The sequence below is a fragment of the Plectropomus leopardus genome, chromosome 23 (genome assembly GCF_026936395.1).
Source record: "Plectropomus leopardus strain MGB_pleo_1.0 chromosome 23, ASM2693639v1, whole genome shotgun sequence".
NCBI lineage: Eukaryota > Metazoa > Chordata > Actinopteri > Perciformes > Serranidae > Plectropomus > Plectropomus leopardus.
In genome coordinates this window covers 22,162,639-22,183,336 of record NC_142198.1, presented here as the reverse complement: position 1 = coordinate 22,183,336, position 20,698 = coordinate 22,162,639, and the positions used below count along the sequence as shown (strand labels likewise).

Sequence of the window (20,698 nt, the reverse complement as noted above, 5' to 3'; positions counted from 1 at the left end):
ACGGCCTCAATTTCCACAACACTGTTTTATAAACAAACTCTGAAGTGGGAAAAGAGGTAAAAAGTGTGTGTGTGTGTGTGTATACGTGTGTGTGTGTGTGTGTGTGTGTGTGTCAGATAGTAAAAGTTCAGTCGTCATGTGTGTTTATGGGATGTTCCACTGTAACCCTGAAGGAGCAGAAGAAGAGGGGGGAGGACCGAGAGGAAGAGGAGTTAAAGAGAGAGAGAGAAAAACTGAGCGACATCAGTTTGACTTCATCAGTTTTGTGTCGACTCTGCGGAGCTACTCGTCTTTTTTTTACTCTCGTGTACACTGACGCTTTGGAAGGATTTAATTTAACACAAAAACACACAGAAGAAGACAAAAAAACAGAAACAGGTGAGATTTTCTTCTTTTATCAACATTAACGAGGCTGCAGCTTTTCTGACTGAAATTATTGTGGTTATTGTTATTATGATGTAATTTTCTTTAGGATTTAATCGAGCCATTATGTAAAATCAATAGACACATACGTCAATACGACAACAGGCTCAAATTTAAACTTTTCTTGTGCTGCATTCAGACGCCTTTCATAAGTATTTATGAGTCTGAACTCTCAAAAAGAAGATTTCTTTCAAATTATGAGAAAAATGTAAATGAAAGAAGTTAGTATATTCATTTTTTTAACACTAAGGAAAAGTATCGAGATAATTATTTATTTATAATTATCATAATTATTTTATAGAATTATTATAATTTTTTAAACTGCTTTTGTTCATCAGGTCGTTTCCTTGTTTTATTTATTTATTTAATTTCCAGTTTTATTTTTGTTGTTGTTTGTTACTTGCATCTTTTTTTGTTTTCATTTTTGCTAAATTTAAATTTATTTATCTAGAATTACTCTGACTCTGGATATATCTTGCCTTTGTTATTTATTTATTTATTTTCAGTTTATTTTCTTACATTTTTTTCAAACTTCTTGCTAATTTCTGGCTCATGTATTTTTGTTGATTATTGCCGTCTTGCTATGTCTTTGAAGCCGAGACAATTTGGTTTGGGTTTAGAGATAATTTACAACTGTTTTGAGTTTTAAGTTCCTGTAACTACTTTCAAAACCTCAAAATACGTGTTTGGGACATAATTTCACGAGTATTAGCTTTGACCCACGTAGGTGCTTTTAAGCTGTAACCTTTAACAGACAAACTTTTCAAACTCTTCACTTTACAAGCTTCAGTCCAAACAGTCCAGGTTTATAAAGAGGACATTTACAAACTGAAACTGAGACACAGCTGCTCTGTTTTATTTAAATCTGCCGCAAACAAACAGTGGACGACGTAAAAGGGACCTCCGTGCTTCTTGTATTATGTTGTAACCGGCAACATTTTAACCTGACGCCGTTCTTAGGCGTATCATGCAGACAGGACAGGTTCTGCCCAGCTGCGTATCATGCTGCCGTGATAGGTGCTGCTAAACATCTGTCAGCTTATAATAATACAGCGACCCGTTCTTTGGCGTATCATGCAGACAGGACAGGTTCTGCCAGGCTGCGTATCATGCTGCCGTGATAGGTGCTGCCGATTGTCTGTCAGCTTATAACAATACAGCGACCCATTTTGTCTGGCTGACACCATCCAGTGACGTATCACGTGGACTTGAAAGGTGGCTCTTGGAGTCTGGATCTTATGCCAAAAGCACTGTCAAAGCGGCAATATTTGACAACTTTGGAGTGAGAACGGGCTGGCTTATCGCTACAGGTGGCTCAAAAGAAGAACGAAACACAGATCATCGAGATTGAATCTTCAAAAATATCTCCATAGTTACATTTTTATCCTTGCTGCAGCATCTTATCAGCCTTTTTTGTTAAAATTTTCCTCCACAGATTTTCTCAGAGCCCTGAAATTCATCTGAGAACCACTGACGTTCTCTACGCTGATCAAATCAACCCGGATAACTTCTCGAAGGTCTTGAACTTTCAGCATTTGGGTTTTGAGGGAAAACTCCTGAAATTGGAGGTTTTGGAACTGGATTTGGATTTGCAGTAAGAAACAGGTCTAAACTGGGTTCGAGGGTTTGTGCTGCAGCTATACGACAAGTTCTACAGGTTCAGGAGTCACATCAGGATCCAGGATGGTTTCTGGGGTCACTGAAAAAGGTTCTGGATTCAAGGCGGGTTCAAGGATCCCGTCCATGCCTGGGGTGTTTACCTCTCTGCTGGTCGTCTGGTGTTCGTTGTTTGTCGTGCCCGTTGGTTGCCACAGTAACTCCTCAGATCTGACGACGCTGGAGCTGCCCGACCTCCACGGCATCGACCCACCTCTGGGACCTGGACTGGACTACCTGATCCAGACCTCGGATGGAGAACCCCACCTGGTTCAAGAGACCGTGAACAAGCCGCCGGCCCCCCTGGAGAGAGGAAAAACCAAACACACGAACAAGATGAAACACAAACACGACAGAAAACCTCACTCGTCTTCTTCCAACGCCTCCGTGGTGGGCCGCGTGCGCCCGATGTCGCTGCCGAGCTGCCTGCAGGCCACGTCGATACAAACCGCCTTCAAGTACATCAACACGGTGCTGTCCTGCGTCATATTTGCTGTGGGGATCGTCGGAAACGCCACCCTGCTCAGGATCATCTCCCAAAATAAAAGCATGTGGAACGGACCCAACGCTCTGATCGCCAGTCTGGCCCTGGGAGACCTGATCTACATCGCCATCGACATCCCGATCCACGTCTACAAGGTACGCAGTCTTATTCTTAAATACTGATTAATTTCTTACCTCAGCAGGGGAGTTTGTAGGATTTAAGAACATGGGGGGGATCTTTTTTTAAGATCGAGCTCTATTTTGATGCTTTTTATGCACTTTTTTCTTTTTTTTAACTTTAATTTATTTGGCTGTATTTTGTATTAAATTTTACTATGCCTTTGACATGTTTTCTTTGAAAAATTTTTTTGGCACTTTTTTTGGCTTTTTTTTCTTTAATTTTTGGGGATTTTTAATATTTTTTTTCTTTTATTATTCTTGCAGATTTTTTTTCTTTAAAACTTTACTTACTTTACTTACTTTAACTTCTTTAAAAAAAGATTTTTGACTTTTTTTTCTTTAAAATTTTGGGTGATTATTAAAAACTTTAGTTTGGATTTTTTTTTAATTCTTGGTGATTTATTTATTTATTTATTCATGCCAATTTTTTAAAAAAATGTTTTTGATGATTTATGAAAACATCATGCTGACGCTGACATCATTAAAAAAGTGTGGTATTTGGGAATAAGAACGAGCTCATTATAAATAATATAATATATGAGTAAGAAAGTAAAACAGAAAGAAGTTAAATTGCACAAAAAAATTAAATAATGACACTTCAATTCAATTCATGAACTTGCTTTTCTGGTTTAGTGAGACTGGGATGTAGTTTGTATCCTGAGTTTACAGGAACGAAAATGCATCATGGGACATAAAAAAAAACAACGTCTCTGTGAGTGTGTGTGTGTGTGTGTGTGTGTGTGTGTGTGTGTGTGTGTGTGTGTTATGTGTCTCAGTCAGGACGTTGAGTGTTGCTCTGATAACGGCACTAAAATACCCCACAGACTGAGATAACAACCACACACACTGACACTGTGATCTGATGTTAATCTGTATGTGTGTGTGAGTGTGTGTGTGTGTGTGTGTGTGTGTGTGTGTGTGTGTGTGTGTGTGTGTGTGTGTGTGTGCAGCTCCTGATGATGCGCTGGCCGTTTGCCGACAGTGTGTTCGGTCTGTTTCTCTGTAAGCTGTTTCCCTTCCTGCAAAAAGCTTCAGTCGGCATCACCGTCCTCAACCTGTGTGCTCTGAGTGTGGACAGGTAACACACACACACACACACACACACACACACACACACACACACACACACACACACACACACACACACACACACACACACACACACACACACACACACACACACACACACACACACACACACACACACACACACACACACACACAAACCAAAAACACAATATTAACAAAGATTTAAGTGCCATTAAAACCAGTGAACTCAGGATACTTTCTTGGGTTTTTTTTGTTTGTTTTTTAAACTTTCTTCCCTTTTTTTTCCAACACTAATTTTCATCAAATTTTCTTGCTTTATATTTTCTTTTCTTTTTTTTAAACTAATTTTTAGAAAAAATTCCTATTTTGTTTTGTTTTCAAAAAAAAAAAAGAAAGAAAAATTTTTTCAGGTAATTTTCTTGTTTTTTGTAAACTTCATATATTTATATATATATAGTATTAATCAGTTCTGGGTTTTTTTTTTAGTTTATTTGGGGAGTGGGTCTTAGTTTGAGCACTTACACGGTTACATGAACTGATTTTTACAAATCCACAAATAATAAATGATTAAAAGGAGTACCCCCGTACCCGTGTGTCCAGGTACCGTGCGGTGGCGTCCTGGTCCCGGGTGCAGGGCATCGGTGTTCCCACGGTAACGGCGATGGAGATCGTGGTGATCTGGCTGCTGTCGATCCTGCTGGCCGTGCCGGAGGCCATCGGCTTCAACATGGTGACCTTCGACTACAAGAACGTGACATTCAGGACCTGCATGCTGCAGGCGGAGACGCCCTTCATGACTGTGAGTGTGTGTGTGTGTGTGTGTGTGTGTGTGTGTGTGTGTGTGTGTGTGTATGTCAGTGTGTTAATAAATTCTGTAAATTAGTGCAAAACCTTGTTTAACCCTTTTAACCTTGAGCAAGTTTGTGCAATTTCTTTTAAAAAATGTGGGAAAAGGCGACCTTTTCGGTCATTTACTTGTTTTTCTAACTTGCTCTTTCATTGTTTTCATGTGATTTTCTTTTCTTTTTTTAACTTTCTTTAATTTTTTTCAGGTAATTTTCTCTTTCTTTTTTATTTTCTTTCATTTTTTTAACCTCTAATTTCCAGGTAATTTTCTTGTTTTATATATTCTTTCTTTTTCTTTTTTGTAGACTAATTTCCAGGAAATTTTGTTGTTTTTTTTTTTTTTTTTCTTTTCTTTCTTTTATTTACTTTTTTATTGTTTTTTCACTTTCTTTTGTTTTTTAAAAATTTCCTTTGACTAATTTTCAAGCAATTTTTACTATTTTTGAAAAAATGTTTTGCTTAGATTTTAAAGGGTTACAGGTCAATGTAGCACTTGTTTGATTATATAACTTAAAATTATTGAGAACATAGGCCTAATCACGTCCTCATTTTTGCACAGCTGACGTTCCCTGAGAAATGTTTAACTTCTGAAACCAGCCTGGTTTACGTCGGCGCACATTAGAATCGAAAATCGCTCTCAGGTCATAAAGTTCAGTATATAAGAAGCTGAATTTAAACAGTTAATTCCCATAAGAAGTGGCGGAGCTGCTGCCGGCTCGTCCGTGTCTCTGCGGGGACGATAAACGGACTCTTTGGTTCATTTCCATCGTGTGTGTGTTGTTGTGTTTCAGGGCGAGGCCTCTTTAACTCAGATGGTTTAGATCATCGTTTCCTGTTTACATGCGCAGGTCGCCACCGGACTAAACACAGGCGGACATTTAAAACTGACCCCGGGTCAGCTGACCTGCTATCAGGCCTTCAGTGTGCGTTTTTTTCCCAAACATCATTTTAACTGCAGCCATCAAACACTGAATAATCACAATGTTTCGGCTGCACGAAATGATTGATTCTTTAACGTGAACCTTGATGTAAGAAGGCAGTTAACCCTTTGAAACCTGAGCAAATTATCTCGACTTCTTTCATAAACATGGAGAGAAAGCAGCAAGCAATAAAAAAACAAATTACCTAAAAAATGAGCAGGAAATCAGTAAAAAGTGTAAATAAATTTGTATTAAAATATTATTTAAAAAAGGAAAATTACCTAAAAAATCCTTTAAAAATTGCTTAGAAATATAATTTTTTTTTTACAGAATTTTGGAAATGTAATAATTACGAATTTCGTTTTCCCCTGGACATTTGGGAAACTAAAATGCTAACTTGCTGTTCACAGGGTAATTTTCATTATAGATCGTATTTAGATATTTTCAACTTCTAAAATGACAGTTTTGTATATTACACAAGACTGAGATAATATTTTCAAATTTGAGCAAATTGTATTGATTTTTAAAAAAACAAACATGGAAAAAGGCAACAAGCAATAAATGAACGAATGACCTACAAATGAGCAAGAAATTAGTCAAAAGTTTGAGAAAATTACCTTCAATTTGTATTTACAAAAAAAAAGTAAAATGACGAAATAAATAAAAAGACCTGAAAAAGTGCTTAAAAATAAAATAATTTGAAAACAAAAATTTGAAAATGCAATTGTGATCATTATGAACTTCATCATTATAGTATTCCCCTATTTTTTTCCTTGTTTTTCAGTTTCAACATTAATGTTGAGAGTTTCTAAGAAAATTAAAAATACGTAACTAAATGGGTTTTGAAGTTTTGGGTTCTGAAAGTGTTTTTCTGGATGTTTTTCAGTTCTACCGGGATGCAAAGGACTGGTGGCTGTTTGGGTTTTATTTCTGCGTCCCTGTGGTCTGCTCTGCTGTTTTCTACGGACTGATGACCTGCGAGATGCTCAGACATCAGAAAGGAAGTCTGAGGATCGCTCTGAGTGAACACCTGAAACAGGTAACAAAAAAAAAAACACACACAAATTTAAAAAAACAAGAAAAACATTTCATGCAAAGCAGTCGAAAAAAAAAAGAAAAATAAAGTAAAAATAAATAAATAAAATAAAACATGAAAATTACCTGAAAATTGGTTAAATAAATTTAAAAAAAAATTAAAAATAGAACAAATAAACTACCTGAAAATTATTGGTGAAAGCTGCATTTCTGTCTGCAGCGTCGAGAAGTCGCCAAAGCCGTGTTCTCGCTGGTGTTGATCTTCGCTCTGTGCTGGTTTCCTCTTCACCTGAGTCGCCTGCTGAAGAAGACCGTCTACAAATCCCACGATGCACACCGCTGTGAGCTGTTAAAGTAAGTGGAGAAACACACACGTTCACAAAAATAAATGCAGTAAAAAAAAAAAAAAAAAGCTAATTTATTACCTGAAAATTAGGAAGAAATTAGTAAAAGGTACAATAAAATTACCTGATAATTAATTTAAAACTAAATAAATTTACTAATTAACTTATAATAATTCTGTAACATCTCTTATATTATATGTAAGTATGATAATTAGCTACAAAAATATTAGAAAGGAAGAAAGAAAATGAAACTGAATAAAAGAAAAGAAAAAGAAAAAAGATTATATGGGAAAAGTACATAAATTTTATTAAAAATTCTGTAACCTAATTCAACATATATAGCTATAATCATTATATAATATATTTATATATATAAATTATTTTTTTTTAACTTTCTAAATTTACTTATTTCTTGCAATTTATGTTGCATTTTTTTCATATATTTAAAAACAAAATCACATCAATTTGCTTCTGGGTTTTAAAGGGTTAATGTTAATCCAAAAGATTTGACAGTAAAACACTGAAATTTTACTGCATAACTCATACTTTTACTTTACTGTAATATATTTTGCTGACACATACTTTTACTCAAATCTGAGTATACTTGCAGAGTATTTTCACAGCGTGGTATTAGTACTTTATGTAAGTCATGCGTTCTTCTTCTGTGGTTGCAGCTTCCTGTTGGTGCTCGACTACCTCAGCATCAACATGGCGACCATCAACTCCTGCATCAATCCCATAATCCTCTTCTTCGTCTCCAAGAAGTTCAAAAACTGCTTCAAGGTAAAAACCGAACGCCGCCGTGCTTTGTGGGCGGAGCGATGACGGTGAATGTCAGCGTGACATCACAGCGAGGTCGCCGCGCCGGAGGGCGTGAGACAAAGACGGACAGAGAGACGCTATCTGAGTGTTTTGGGACAGAGAGTGATAAACATAGAAAGGTCGCGACCTTTGATAAAACACTTGTGGGAAGTGAGCATGTCTGTTTAAAGGGGGGAGCTTTTTAACCCTTTGAAACCTGGACGCATTTTACAAGAATGTAAATCTTTGAGGCCACGGCAGATATTTATTTATTTATTTAATTTCTTTAAAAAAATTTAAAAAAATAAATAAATATGGGGCAATTAGGCAAATTGCAAGAAATTAGTAGATTTACCTTTAAAAAGCACGGGAAAATATATTTAAAATGATCATAATTATACATTTAAAATGATCTTCATGGAATTATCAGCATTTTTAAACTTTTCTTTTCAGGTTATTTTATTCTTTTGTGTGTTGGCTTGTTTTTTTGGGGGGGCTGAGGGGGCTTTGTTTTGTTTTAGGCAAATTTTTAGGTAGTTTTCTTGTACTTTTTACTCATGTGCAGAAATGTACATGGCAACATTTTTCTGACAATTAGGTTTTGCAGTAAAAAGTACAATACTGACCTCTGGAGGCGAGAAAAAAAACTACAATGGGATGATTTTAAAAGTTATTTTTTTCCTCCAGAATCGATTTTCTTTTTTTAAATAATATTCTTTATTTAATCTAATGTACAATTTGTTCATGTATATTACTCCCACATTAATTTATTTAATTGAATTTTTTAGTTATTAATTTAAAGGCCCACATTTGTGCTGCATGGAGATTTAAGGTGTTCAGTTAATTTTGGCCTAATTTTATTTATTTTCTTATGGTGTTAGTGTAATGAACAGGGACACCTAAATGTAGCAGTTTATTGAAAAATAATTGTTGTACATGTGATTTAACACTTTTTTACGCAGCTGAAATAGATGTCACGTGATGTGCATTGTTTTTGGAAATTTGACTCACGATCTCTAGAAGTGCAGCCATCACTCAGGTTCTGCGTTTGTTTAAGAAAGAAAAGAAAATCGCAAAAATCGATACAATCGAATCGCAATAAATCAGAATCGCGATACGAATCGAATCGGCACCAAAGTATCGTGATACAACTGAATCAGGACAAAAGCCCTCACGACCTCTCAGATGAAGTGGAGTGGAAGTACAAAGAAGCATCAAATGGAGATACTCGCATAAAGTACAAGTTTCTCTAATTTGTACTTAAGTACTTGAGTAAATGTACTCAGTTACATTCCAGCGCTGCTGATGGAGTACCGCTTTAATCAAACCCCCTCTGTGTGTCTCTCTCTCTCTCTGCAGTCCTGTCTGTGTTGTTGGTGTTATTCTGGCTCTCTCTCCAACAGTATGATGCCTCTCCACCACGGGACGAGTCTGCAGTACAAACACACGGACCACTGAGAGAGAGCGAGGCGGCAACAGATCACCGGCAACTCGGCAACTCGGCAACTCGTCACCAGCACTGAGAGAGACGCTATCGTGCTACAGATAACCACTATATCAACCCTCTAATGTTTAGTTTTTATCTTTTTATATTGTATTTATTCATGTTTATATGTTATATTTTATTACAGTATATGTCCAAAAATATGTGGACAACAATATGTTAATGTATTTTCTTGTACTTTTGGGTTGGGGTTGTTTTGTTTGGTTTTTTTTTGCCATTAATAAAAGAATAATAAAGTCTAAAAATTGTAAACATGATGTAGATTACACTTTTTTGTACTTCTGCTTTAAAGCCCCCAGTTTTCTCTGTTAATATCATGGATTGTTTTTATTTTATTTTATTTTATTTTATTTTATTTTATTTTATTTTATTTTATTTTATTTTGGCACACTCAGTGTTGCAATTGCATTATTTATATATGTTCCTTGCATTTAATACTTTAAAACTAAAACATAAAAAATGTCCTAAGTTAAAAAAAATGTGGATGTGTTAAAGATTAAAATATTATTTAATGGCTTCTTTTATTTTTATTATTGTTTTATTATATATAATTATATTATTTTATTTGTTTTTTAATATTTTGTTTTGTTTTGTTTTTGATGCATTACGTGTTGCAATCAAATAAATATTTCGTTAATATTATTTATTTACATTATTTATATAAGTTAATGCATTTAGATATTTAGAAATAAAACACAAAAAAATATCCTAAATTAAAAAAGAAATTAATAAATAAAAATAACTGTGATCGTTATGTGGATTAAACCATTATTGTATCTACTTTTTCTTTGTTTTTGTTTATAATGGTATTTTTTGTTTGTTTTTGTAAATTTAGTGTTGAAATCAAATAGATCTTTTCTTTTGTATTGTTCGTTCATGTCGGCATTCATATCTTTAGAAATAAAACATAAAAAATACCCCAAGTTAAATCAAATGAAGAAATAAAAATAAATGTGAACGTGATGTGAATTAAAATATCTTCAAATTAGGATTATTAGATTTGGCGGCTGTTTGCTGTCGACCACGTGACTGATGGAAAGAGACGGATGATTTCTCCTCGTGACGCGGCGCGTAAACACCGAAAACAGGGAGGGGAGACACGGACCGAAGCTGCAGCCTGACGCCGGAGGACCACCGGAGGACCACCGGAGGACACCGGACTAACGGAGCGACCGGGGCGGTGACCGGGGTGCAGGTCTGAGCGGACCCGGGTCTGCGGCGCGCGCGGCAGGGCGGAGGAGAATGCGTTGCCTGGTAACAAAACCAGGACCGAGAAGGAAAACAGGCCGAGCGTCTTCATCATCATGGACATCTTCATCTTCAGCGGTCCAAATCTTTGAATATTTAACCTCAGTTACTCTTTTATCGCGTGTTTTATCGCTGGAAGTATCTGATTTTACTGTCTGATCGATAAATATCTACATATATGGTCATTTTTTAGCCGAAAAACACGCAAATATGTCTGTTTTATTGACGCTATGGCGTGTTTACTGGCACGTTTATAATGACCTCATTGCATTTTTCGTCGATTAATTATATATTTTATAACATTGTTTAAGTATGACGTTGCAATAGCATACAAAAATATGCCTATACAGCAAAACTGTCCGTTTATTTTAAATAATAGTAAATATTTGGAACTTTAATAACAAGCTACAATAGAAATATTAGAGAAAAAATGCTTGTAATTAACTTTATTCCTGATACATGCTACAGACTTTAACTGAAATAGTAATAATAATAATTTTAAAGTCTGATATTTAACATTTCTTTGTGGCCTTGAGGTCATGGTCAGTAAATTAGGCTTTTTATCACGTTCCTCTAAATTTTAACCCTATTTATTTATTTACTTATTTATTATTTAAGTGCCAAATATTTCCTATAGATTATATGAATTTGACTGTTTGTTGTCTGTTGTTGTGTTTGTGATTGTTCTATGTGATTTTTTTTAGTATTATATAATATATTATATATATTATATAATATATAAATATATATTATAATAGATATAATATAATATATTATAATATATATTATATATAATACCCTTGATGTTAAAATTTAATAAAACATTTCATTTTTTCTAGCTTGTAATGTAGCTAGCTAACAGCTAACAAGGAGCTAACAGCTAACAAGGAGCTAACAGCTAGTAAGTTAACCGGGTTAGGCTAACGGGGAGCTAACTGCGAGCAAGCTAACAGCTAGTTAGTTATACATTCCTGTTAATTGAAACTGTTATTTAAGTACCAAATTTAAAATAGATTAGATTAAACTGATATTTCTTTCAGAGTTTTGTATAATATTGCAACGCCCTTGATTTAAAATATTGTGTTTATTGGATGAAAACAATGAGCAACATTACATTTTACAGCTTTTGATGTAGCTAACTGTAATTTAGCTAACTACTAGCTAGCTAACTGCTAGTTAGCAAACTCAGCATTTGCTAGCTTCTGAAGTAGTTAGCTAACGTTAACTTTTCAAAAGATAATTTTATATGTATTTATTTCTTTTTCGTTGTATTCATTTTTATTCTATTTAGTTAGCTGGGTTGTGCTAACACTATCGCACATTTTGTGTTTTTGTTCGTTTTTTTAGACTCGTTATTAATTTGTAGTGTTTTATTTTATGAGTTTATAATATAGTCAGGTAGATGTACCTGTCTCCCTCTCATCACCTGACTGGTTGTCCTCCAGGTGTGGCTCAGAGGTTTTGGGTGCACCTGTAGTCGTCGCCGAGGGTGAAGCAGCCGTCATGCCGTGTTCGTGTGCCGAGTGGCGGAGGTGGATCCGTCCGCTGGTTCTGGTTCTGTACGCTCTGCTGCTGGTGGCCGTGCTGCCGCTCTGCATCTGGGAGCTGAAGAAGGACAAAGTAAACTTTACGTCTTTATGGACTCTAAACTCAGCAGCTGTCCGCATCTGGACCTGCAGCTGAGGCCGGACTTTAGACCGGGGACACAAAACTCGCTTTGTTTGGGGGACACTTTGGCGAAATGACAGGAGGCCAATCACAGCAGCTCTATACATGTTTATAGGATTTTTGGGATGTCTGACAGATTTTAGGACGTTTCTAGGATGTTTGGACTTTTCTCAGATTTCAGGTCTAGTTTTGGATTTAGGACATTTGTCATATTTTAGGACATTTGTCAGATTTTAGGATATTTCATTGAATTTTAGGATGTTTCTTGGATTGTAGGACATTTCTGGGATTTTAAGACATTTCATTGGATTTTAGGACATTTCTTGGATTTTGGGACATTTGTCAAATTTTAGGACATTTTGGGGTTTCAGGACATTTCGTTGTATTTTAGGACATTTTGGGGATTTTAGGACTTTTCTAGGGTTTTAGGACATTTTGTGGATTTAAGGACTTTTCTAGGGTTTTAGGGAGTTTCTAGGATTTTGGGACATTTGTCAGATTTTAGGACATTTCTGGGATTTTAGGAAATTTCTAGGACTTTAGGACATTTCATTGGATTTTAGGACATTTTTAGGATTTCAGAACATTTGTAGTATTTTAGGACAATTCCCAGATCCAGTTCTAGGATTCTGGGACATTCTATGATCTTTAGGACATTTTTAGGATTGTAGGATGTTTCAGATTTCTGAGATCTTAACGCATTTCAGGGATTTTAGGATGTTTCTCAGATTTTAGGACATTTTTAGAATTTTATGACATTTCTAACACATTAGGACATATCTTGGATTTTCGGACGTTTCATTAGATTTTAGGACATTTCTATGGTTGTGGGACGTTTGATTAGATTTTAGTTAATTTCTCTGATTGTGTTTTATTTTGCTCGTGAAGTTTCTGTCATTGCGATGCCAGACACTGATGCTGAAGCTGCAGTTCACAAATGCAAACAAAACTACGATAAAAACGTCAGCAGTAATGTGTCTCTTTGTCCGTGCAGGTCGGGACTCACAGTAAAGCCTGGTTCATAGCCGGCGTCTTCGTCTTCCTGACCATCCCGATCTCACTGTGGGGGATCCTGCAGCACATCGTGCACTACACCCAGCCGGAGCTGCAGAGGCCCATCATCAGGTCGACACACACACGTCTGTAATCTCACCTGACGAACAGCGTGCAGGATTTAGAGACATTTCACAGAGAGGATTGCAGATTGTAACCAGCTGAAACTTCTCCCAGTTTTTACTGGGAGCTGAATTTCTCTCCGAACAATCAGACCAGGTGATTTAAACCAGTTTAAAGAGCAGTTTCGTGTTAAAAGTCAGCGTTAGGAAAACATAGCGGCTGCTAAACTCGCCGGTCGAAGTGAAAATGCAAAAAATGTGAATTTTCCCATCAAGAGCCGACGATTGGTCTGTTCATTACACACTCAAAAAACACAATAGTTTGATGAAAATGTTCTGCGTCTCTCCTCCAGGATACTATGGATGGTGCCGATCTACAGTTTGGACAGTGTGAGTCATCAACACACACACACACACACACACACACACACACACACACACACACACACACACAGATGAAGTGACAGTGGTCCGTCTGCTCTATTACATTACTACATCATGTTGCCATGGCAACAGGCCTTAATTGGAGGCGGTGGGACAGCGTCACAAGACCAGGGGTCACGTTAAAAACACGTACACACAGTTTAACCCTTTGTGTCTGTATCACACAGACTGAGTCTTTAGTCATTGGCTGCGGTTTTACGTGCACACCAATTTGTCAGATTTTTCTGATAATGACATTATTCTGAATTTAATACGATCATATGAAACAGCATATTCCATTAAAATGTTCCAAATCAGGCTGATTTCCAAATTTAACATTTCCTGATGAAGTCATGTAGGATTTGCTGGTTTTATTGTGAAACTCGGAGTATTATTTCTGCGGCCGATTCAGAAAACGCATCTCATTTGGGGGATTTTACCGCAGTTTGTGTCACACGGCCTTTTTTCTGTTTACGGTCGGCTCTGTGGGTCGTCATGGATACGCACCTGCTTTAAAGTTTATAAAAGACGTGGACATCAGCAGTTTTGTGATTATGCGTAAATATCGAAGCAGCGACCTTTTAAAATGGTAGAAAAAAATCAGATTTGGATACAAAAACACAAAATTTTCACACATGTGAACATAATAATTGTCTCATCATCGTGTCTGTCTTTATAAACTGAATCCTCCGCATGTCTCTCCTGTCCCGTCCTCCCAGTGGCTGGCTCTGCGGTATCCCAGTCTGGCGATCTACGTGGACACGTGCAGAGAGTGCTACGAGGCTTACGTCATCTACAACTTCCTGGTGTTCCTGCTGAGCTTCCTCAGTAACCAGTATCCCAGTCTGGTGCTGATGCTGGAGGTGCAGCAGCAGCAGCCTCACCTGCCCCCCCTCTGCTGCTGCCCGCCGTGGCCCATGGGAGAGTAAGACGGGGGGGGGGGGGGTCACTACATACGTGACGGAGCAGCGGCTGCATGTTAAACTGTCTCTCTGTGTGCCTGTCAGGGTGCTGCTGTTCAGATGTAAACTGGGAGTCCTCCAGTACACTGTGGTCAGACCAGTAACCACGGTGATAGCACTGTAAGTTCACCACTGTAACCGCGGAATAATAATTAATGGTGTAATTTGGCCTGTGGGTTTAGAAGGCATGTTTTCTTTAAAATCTCAAAAAAAATCAAAAATTTTCTGGAAAAAAACACCATTTTTTTTAGGAAACTTTTTTAAAATCAAAATTTTAAAAAAATGAGAGAAAAAAAAATCACCAAAAATTATCAAAGAAAAACATGGCCAAAAATATTTAGAGAAAAAAAAAAAACACTAAACATTTATTGTAGAAAAAAACTTAAAAATCTCAAAAAAAATTGAAGAAAAAAAATCTCCAAAATTTATATATAAGAAAAAAAATCTCCAAAAACTATTAAAGAAAATTAAATCACAAAAATCTTTCAAGGAAAAAAATCATTAAAAATTCTCAAAGAAAAAAAAGCCAAAAACCCAACAAAAACTTAAATTGGAAAGAAAATAGTCAATCAGGGGTAAAAAAAAAAAACAAAACAAAAAAAACAAGATACAGCCATTAAAGTTGGATGCCCCTCCCCTAAAGCCAAAATAAAAAACAAGAGTCTCTCCCCAGTGCTTGAAAAAATATTTAACATGCTTCCTCCTTTTTGCACCCCCCCACCCCATAAATAACCAACAGTCCCTTTAAAATAAAAATACTGACTATTTTTTCAACTTTAGTCAATAAACATTTTATGATAGCAGTTGATAAGTATTCTGTTTCTTTCATTTTTAATTACGAACAATTACTCATATTTTTAACATTATAATTCATAATTAAAGTTAAAACAAAGCTTTATATCTAATTTTCAAATGTTATTTCATGTTTCGGTGTGCAGGATCTGTCAGCTCTGTGGAGTTTATGATGAAGCAAACTTCAGCTTCAGAAACGCCTGGTCCTACCTGGTCATCATCAACAACATTTCACAGCTGGTAAAAACACACCGCATGCTGCCGTCCTCACACTCAGTGTTTGTCTTTTTAAAAAACGCCGCAGTTAAAGAAGTATTTCACTGCTGAAGAAAGTTTTCTTTAAATAAAACTGGTCCGTTTCTGCAGCAGAAAGATGCAAACAAATTGAAATTGATGCAACTTGACCTCAGAAAACAGAGAAAAACTCAAGAGGTAGAAAACCTACAACTACCAGAATGCACTGCGCCGCACCGGACCAATAAACACTGAGATAAAACACACATGTTGTTCTCTGGTGTCAAGCGTACCTCTGCGTCTCTGTGTCCAGTTTGCGATGTACTGTCTGGTGCTGCTGTACCGAGCTCTCCGGGAGGAGCTGACTCCCATCAGGCCCGTGGGGAAGTTCCTCTGCGTCAAACTGGTCGTGTTCGTCTCCTTCTGGTAAGAAAGTTACGATAAAGAGAGAGAGAGTAAAGATGATGTCATTGTAAATCGCAAACTCAGGAAATATGAGATTCAGCTAACAGAGAATTTAACTTTTTGAAACCAGAGCGAGGTGGCTGATTTTTTTTTTCAAAAACGTGACGAAAGCAATGAAAGAAGAACTGACCCAAAAATCAGCAAAATCAACAAAAAATACCCCAAAATTTTTAAAAAAAGATGAAAAAGTGAGTTTAAATAAAGAAGGAAATTACCTGTAAGAGTTTTTTCTTGTTTTTTCCCATGACAATTTTCCCTAGCTTATAAACACCCAAACATTTTAATTTCTTTAAAAAAATAAATAAATAAGAGAGTGACAGAAATAAAAAGAATGAATGACCTGGAAAAAGTGCTTAAAAACTATAATAATTCTGCAACATATTTTTAAATATGTAATTTGGATAATTAGATTTTTTTTTTTTACCTCGCTTCTTCCTCTAACCTAAAAAAAATCTCAGCCTATTAATTTCTTGAAATGAAAAAAAATAATAATAAAAGAAATAAAGACAAGAGAGAGAGAATTAGAAAGGGGAATGACCTACTATAATAATTCTGTAACATTTTAAATGTTATTTTAAATATGTAATTATGATATTGAGAAATATAGTTTTTCCTTAGAAATTTTTCCTAGAAATTTTTCAAAAATAATTTTCTAAATACACACATTTCTTGGAATTTGTGGAACATTTCTTATCAAGTTACTCATTTCTTTTTTAGGCTCGTTTTTTAAAAGAAACTGAGCCAATTTAGCCAAAGCAGCACGAGTAAAGCGACGTCACTCCAGGCTTTAAAGGGTTAATCAGCCATCGATCATGTCAATAATTGGGGAAAGTTTTGCAGCCTTAGTGCTGATATTTTCATTGTCCTCGTCTCTTCAGGCAGGCCGTTTTAATCGCGTTCCTGGTGAAGGTCGGTGTGATCTCGGACAAACACACCTGGGACTGGGACAGCGTGGAGGCCGTGGCCACCGGACTGCAGGTACGCACACGTTCATTAACGAAAAAAACAACTTCCTAAATCGCAGTCATGTGACCTTTGACATCAGACTTTAGGATCTGAGTCTTGCATAATCAGCAACATCTCCACTTCTCCTAACTTTTAAATTTATTTTTATTTTTCAATTATTTTTTATTTTTATTTGCTTTTTTTTTTTAATTTACTTTGGGTTTTTTATTTCCATAGTAACGCTTTGAAACCTGAGCAAATTGTTTTGATTTCTTTCAAAAGCATAGAGGGGAGGCAACAAGCTGCTTAACAAGACATGGCCCAAAAACCCGAGCAAAAAGATGCATGAAAAAAAGAAAAACAAACAAGAAAATTACCGAAACAATTCTGAAAATAAAACAGATGTGTGTATTTGTTTAGTATATATGTTATTATATTTTTTTCTGTAACAAATGTAACTTCATGGATTTTTTTTATGATCCTCTTCTCTTTTTTAAAAACATTTCTTACCAAGTTGGCCATTGCCTTTTTTTCTCTTACATTTTCAAAAGAAAACTCATATCGTTTTAAATCATATTGTTGTAAGTGTCTGATTTTATTATGGCAGTCTGTCTGTTTCGGTTCCAACCATTTAAAGCTTTTTGCAACAAAGTGTGTTATTAATTATTTTTTGCAGAGTTAGCGCAGTTTCTCGAACCATTTATTCGACGTTCTCGTAGACATTTTAAAGTCACGTCTGAGGAACCGTCTGTTCTCTTTTCCCGTGAAAGTCTGAAAGTCTACAGAAGCCAAAAAAAGAAAAATTTGGCTTCTGATGAGGAAGAATCAGGATACTGACACTGAAAAAGTGTCGATATTTGATTAAAACCTGATTATAAAAGAAGTGAATGTTTGATATTTACAGGACTTCATCATCTGCATAGAGATGTTCCTGGCTGCCATCGCTCACCACTACACCTTCACCTACAAACCATACGTACAGGTACACATCCATCTACCCAACTATCTACCTATCTATCCATCTATCATCTATCTGTCCATCTATCTATCTATCTATCTACCTATCTATCTATCTATCTATCCATCCATCTATCCATCTATCTATCTATCCATCTATCTATCTACCGAACTATCTACCTAATTATCTATCCATCTATCATCTATCCATCTATCATCTATATACCCAACTATCCACTTAACTATCTACCTATCTATCCATCTATCCATCTATCTGTCCATCTATCTATCTATCTATCTACCTATCTATCTATCTATCTACCTATCTATCTATCCATCTATCCATCTTTCTATCCATCTATCATCTATCTATCTATCTATCATCTATCTATCTATCTATCATCTATCTATCTATCTATCATCTATCTATCCATCTATCCATCTATCTGTCCATCTATCTATCTATCTATCTACCTATCTATCTATCTATCTACCTATCTATCTATCCATCTATCCATCTTTCTATCCATCTATCATCTATCTATCTATCTATCTATCTATCATCTATCTATCTATCTATCATCTATCTATCTATCTATCATCTATCTATCCATCTATCCATCTATCCATCTATCTACCTACCGAACTATCTACTTAACTATCTATCCATCTATCATCTATCTATCTATCATCTATCTACCGAACTATCTACCTACTTAACTATCTACTTAACTATCTATCCATCTATCTATCCATCCATCCATCCGTCTACCTATCTATCTATCTATCCATCTATCTATCTATCCATCTATCTATCTATCCATCTATCTATCTATCTATCCATCTATCTATCTATCCATCTATCCATCTATCCATCTATCTATCGTAATCTTAACTTTTCGAATCGACTCCAGGAGGCAGAGGAGGGTTCGTGTTTCGACAGTTTTCTGGCCATGTGGGATTTCTCTGACATCAGAGCTGATGTCACAGAGCAGGTCCGTCACGCTGGTGAGTGTCTCAGTCTGATTATTGATTATTGATCCTGTTTTTTTATGTATTTGTCTGCCTGTGTTATTAATATCATAACTGTTTGTATTATTATTATTATTATAATAAGAAACCCTTTTTTCTTATTTTTCACGTTTTTATTTCATTCTTGTTCATCTTAATCGACAGTGAATGTATTAATTTATCTCCAATCAACTTTAATTTACGTAAAAATGAAAAAATGACTCACCGTGTTACGTTGAAACGTCCGCAGTAAACAAAGAATCTAAAAACAGACACAATTTTTAAATTAGAGAACAAACGCAAAAAAACAAGTAAAACAACAAAACACAAAGCAAGACCTGACTTTAGAAATGATTAGTAATTATAATAATTCTGTGAAATATTTCTAAATGTATAATTATTATATTAAAAATAAAACATATGTACACGTAAACGTAACTACCATCATAAATCTCTGCGCCGGCAGGTCGTACCTTCCTCGGTCGTCCTAATAAGATGTACTTCGGCGCAGCGGCTCGGCCCGAACACACCGAGCACACCGGCCTCCTCACGGCGTCCTCGCAGGACACCATCGCCGCGGCGGCCACGTCCATGCCCTCCTCCCCGTCCTCCAGCGGGCGCTACCAAGGCCTCGGCCACACCGCCCGCCTCACTCCATCTCCGCCCCCGCGGGGTTCACCTCCTCGTCCTGGGACGACGACAGCGACGACTCGCCTCCTGAGGCGGGCCACACCACAGGAAGCACGTAGCCAGGGGCGGGAACTTCGTCTCCACGTGTCCTCGTGGCTACGAACAAAGAAACTCAGAGAATAAACACTTTTGTCCACAGATGGCGTGAAAAAGAAGCCAAATGTCAGTTTCACAGAAAGACGCAGAGGAGTGTGAGTGACGTCAAAGCCATGTTTGTTGGTGGAGTATTTTTAACATAATCAGCCAGTTTGAAATGTTCGATCTGTATTTCGATGTGTGAGGATTTCGATAATCGTGTCTGCAGAGAGCAAAACAGGCCGGATGTTTTCATCAGACTGTTTCTGGTTTAACTCTCACGGTGCTGAAGTGCCCTCGAGCTCAGTTTGACCGTTTGATCTGACGCATAATAAATTAACATGTCATATACGAACGTCACAAACTGCGTTTCTATTCTGAGTCTGATCTAATTCTCACAAAAATTTAGGAGAAGTCTTTAACAGCAGCCCTCGAGGGAGGACGAGAGGACCGACAGACCAATTAATGTGACCGCCACGGGCTTCTGAAGAGGCGTTTTCAGACATGAACTGAAACTTTTTTTTTTAATTCTTATGCTTATTTTTTTTATATTATTCAAAGCACTTTTTTCATCAAACCACTAAGAAGCGATCTAATTTTCTTCAGCGTGCTAAAATAAGTTGAGAGGAAACAGTGATTCACAGCTACAGCCGGTTAAAACATACCACCACGTTTCTCCACTAGGTGTCGTTATTGAACCGTTAAAATCCCCCAAAGTCTCCAACTGGTTGAACTGGTGGAGAGCGAGACATCGATAATAACACAAGCAATGATTATTAGTGCTTTTTTCTTTTAGATAATTATTTTATAATTCATAATTGATTTTAAAAAAGTTTAAAAGTAAATTACATAACAAGTCCATGTAATCGTG

General features: G+C 36.4%; 2 protein-coding genes across 3 annotated transcripts; both read left to right on the top strand.

Moving 5' to 3' along the window:
* The first annotated feature begins 221 nt into the window (after window positions 1-221).
* Window positions 222-9,499, top strand: LOC121966277 (endothelin receptor type B-like). 2 transcript variants are annotated; one of them, XM_088073782.1, is made up of 8 exons: window positions 222-378; window positions 1,859-2,718; window positions 3,693-3,820; window positions 4,393-4,591; window positions 6,445-6,597; window positions 6,814-6,947; window positions 7,612-7,720; window positions 9,142-9,499. In XM_088073782.1, the coding sequence occupies exons 2-8, from the start codon at window positions 2,107-2,109 to the stop codon at window positions 9,259-9,261; spliced, it is 1,455 nt and encodes a 484-aa protein (XP_087929908.1). In that variant the 5' UTR covers window positions 222-378; window positions 1,859-2,106; the 3' UTR covers window positions 9,262-9,499. The 2 variants fall into 2 exon arrangements, with proteins under 2 accessions (XP_087929908.1, XP_087929909.1); XM_088073783.1 differs by having other exon boundaries at window positions 9,098-9,499.
* Window positions 9,500-10,287: 788 nt separating this feature from the next.
* Window positions 10,288-20,194, top strand: LOC121963551 (transmembrane protein 184C-like). Its single transcript, XM_088073677.1, is given in 13 exon segments — window positions 10,288-10,568; window positions 11,936-12,110; window positions 13,153-13,283; window positions 13,627-13,663; window positions 14,416-14,621; window positions 14,704-14,778; window positions 15,597-15,690; window positions 15,998-16,110; window positions 17,028-17,127; window positions 17,999-18,076; window positions 18,966-19,059; window positions 19,529-19,702; window positions 19,705-20,194. Coding segments are annotated over 12 exon segments (1,326 nt in total). The 5' UTR covers window positions 10,288-10,568; window positions 11,936-11,993; the 3' UTR covers window positions 19,812-20,194.
* Window positions 20,195-20,698: the final 504 nt, after the last annotated feature.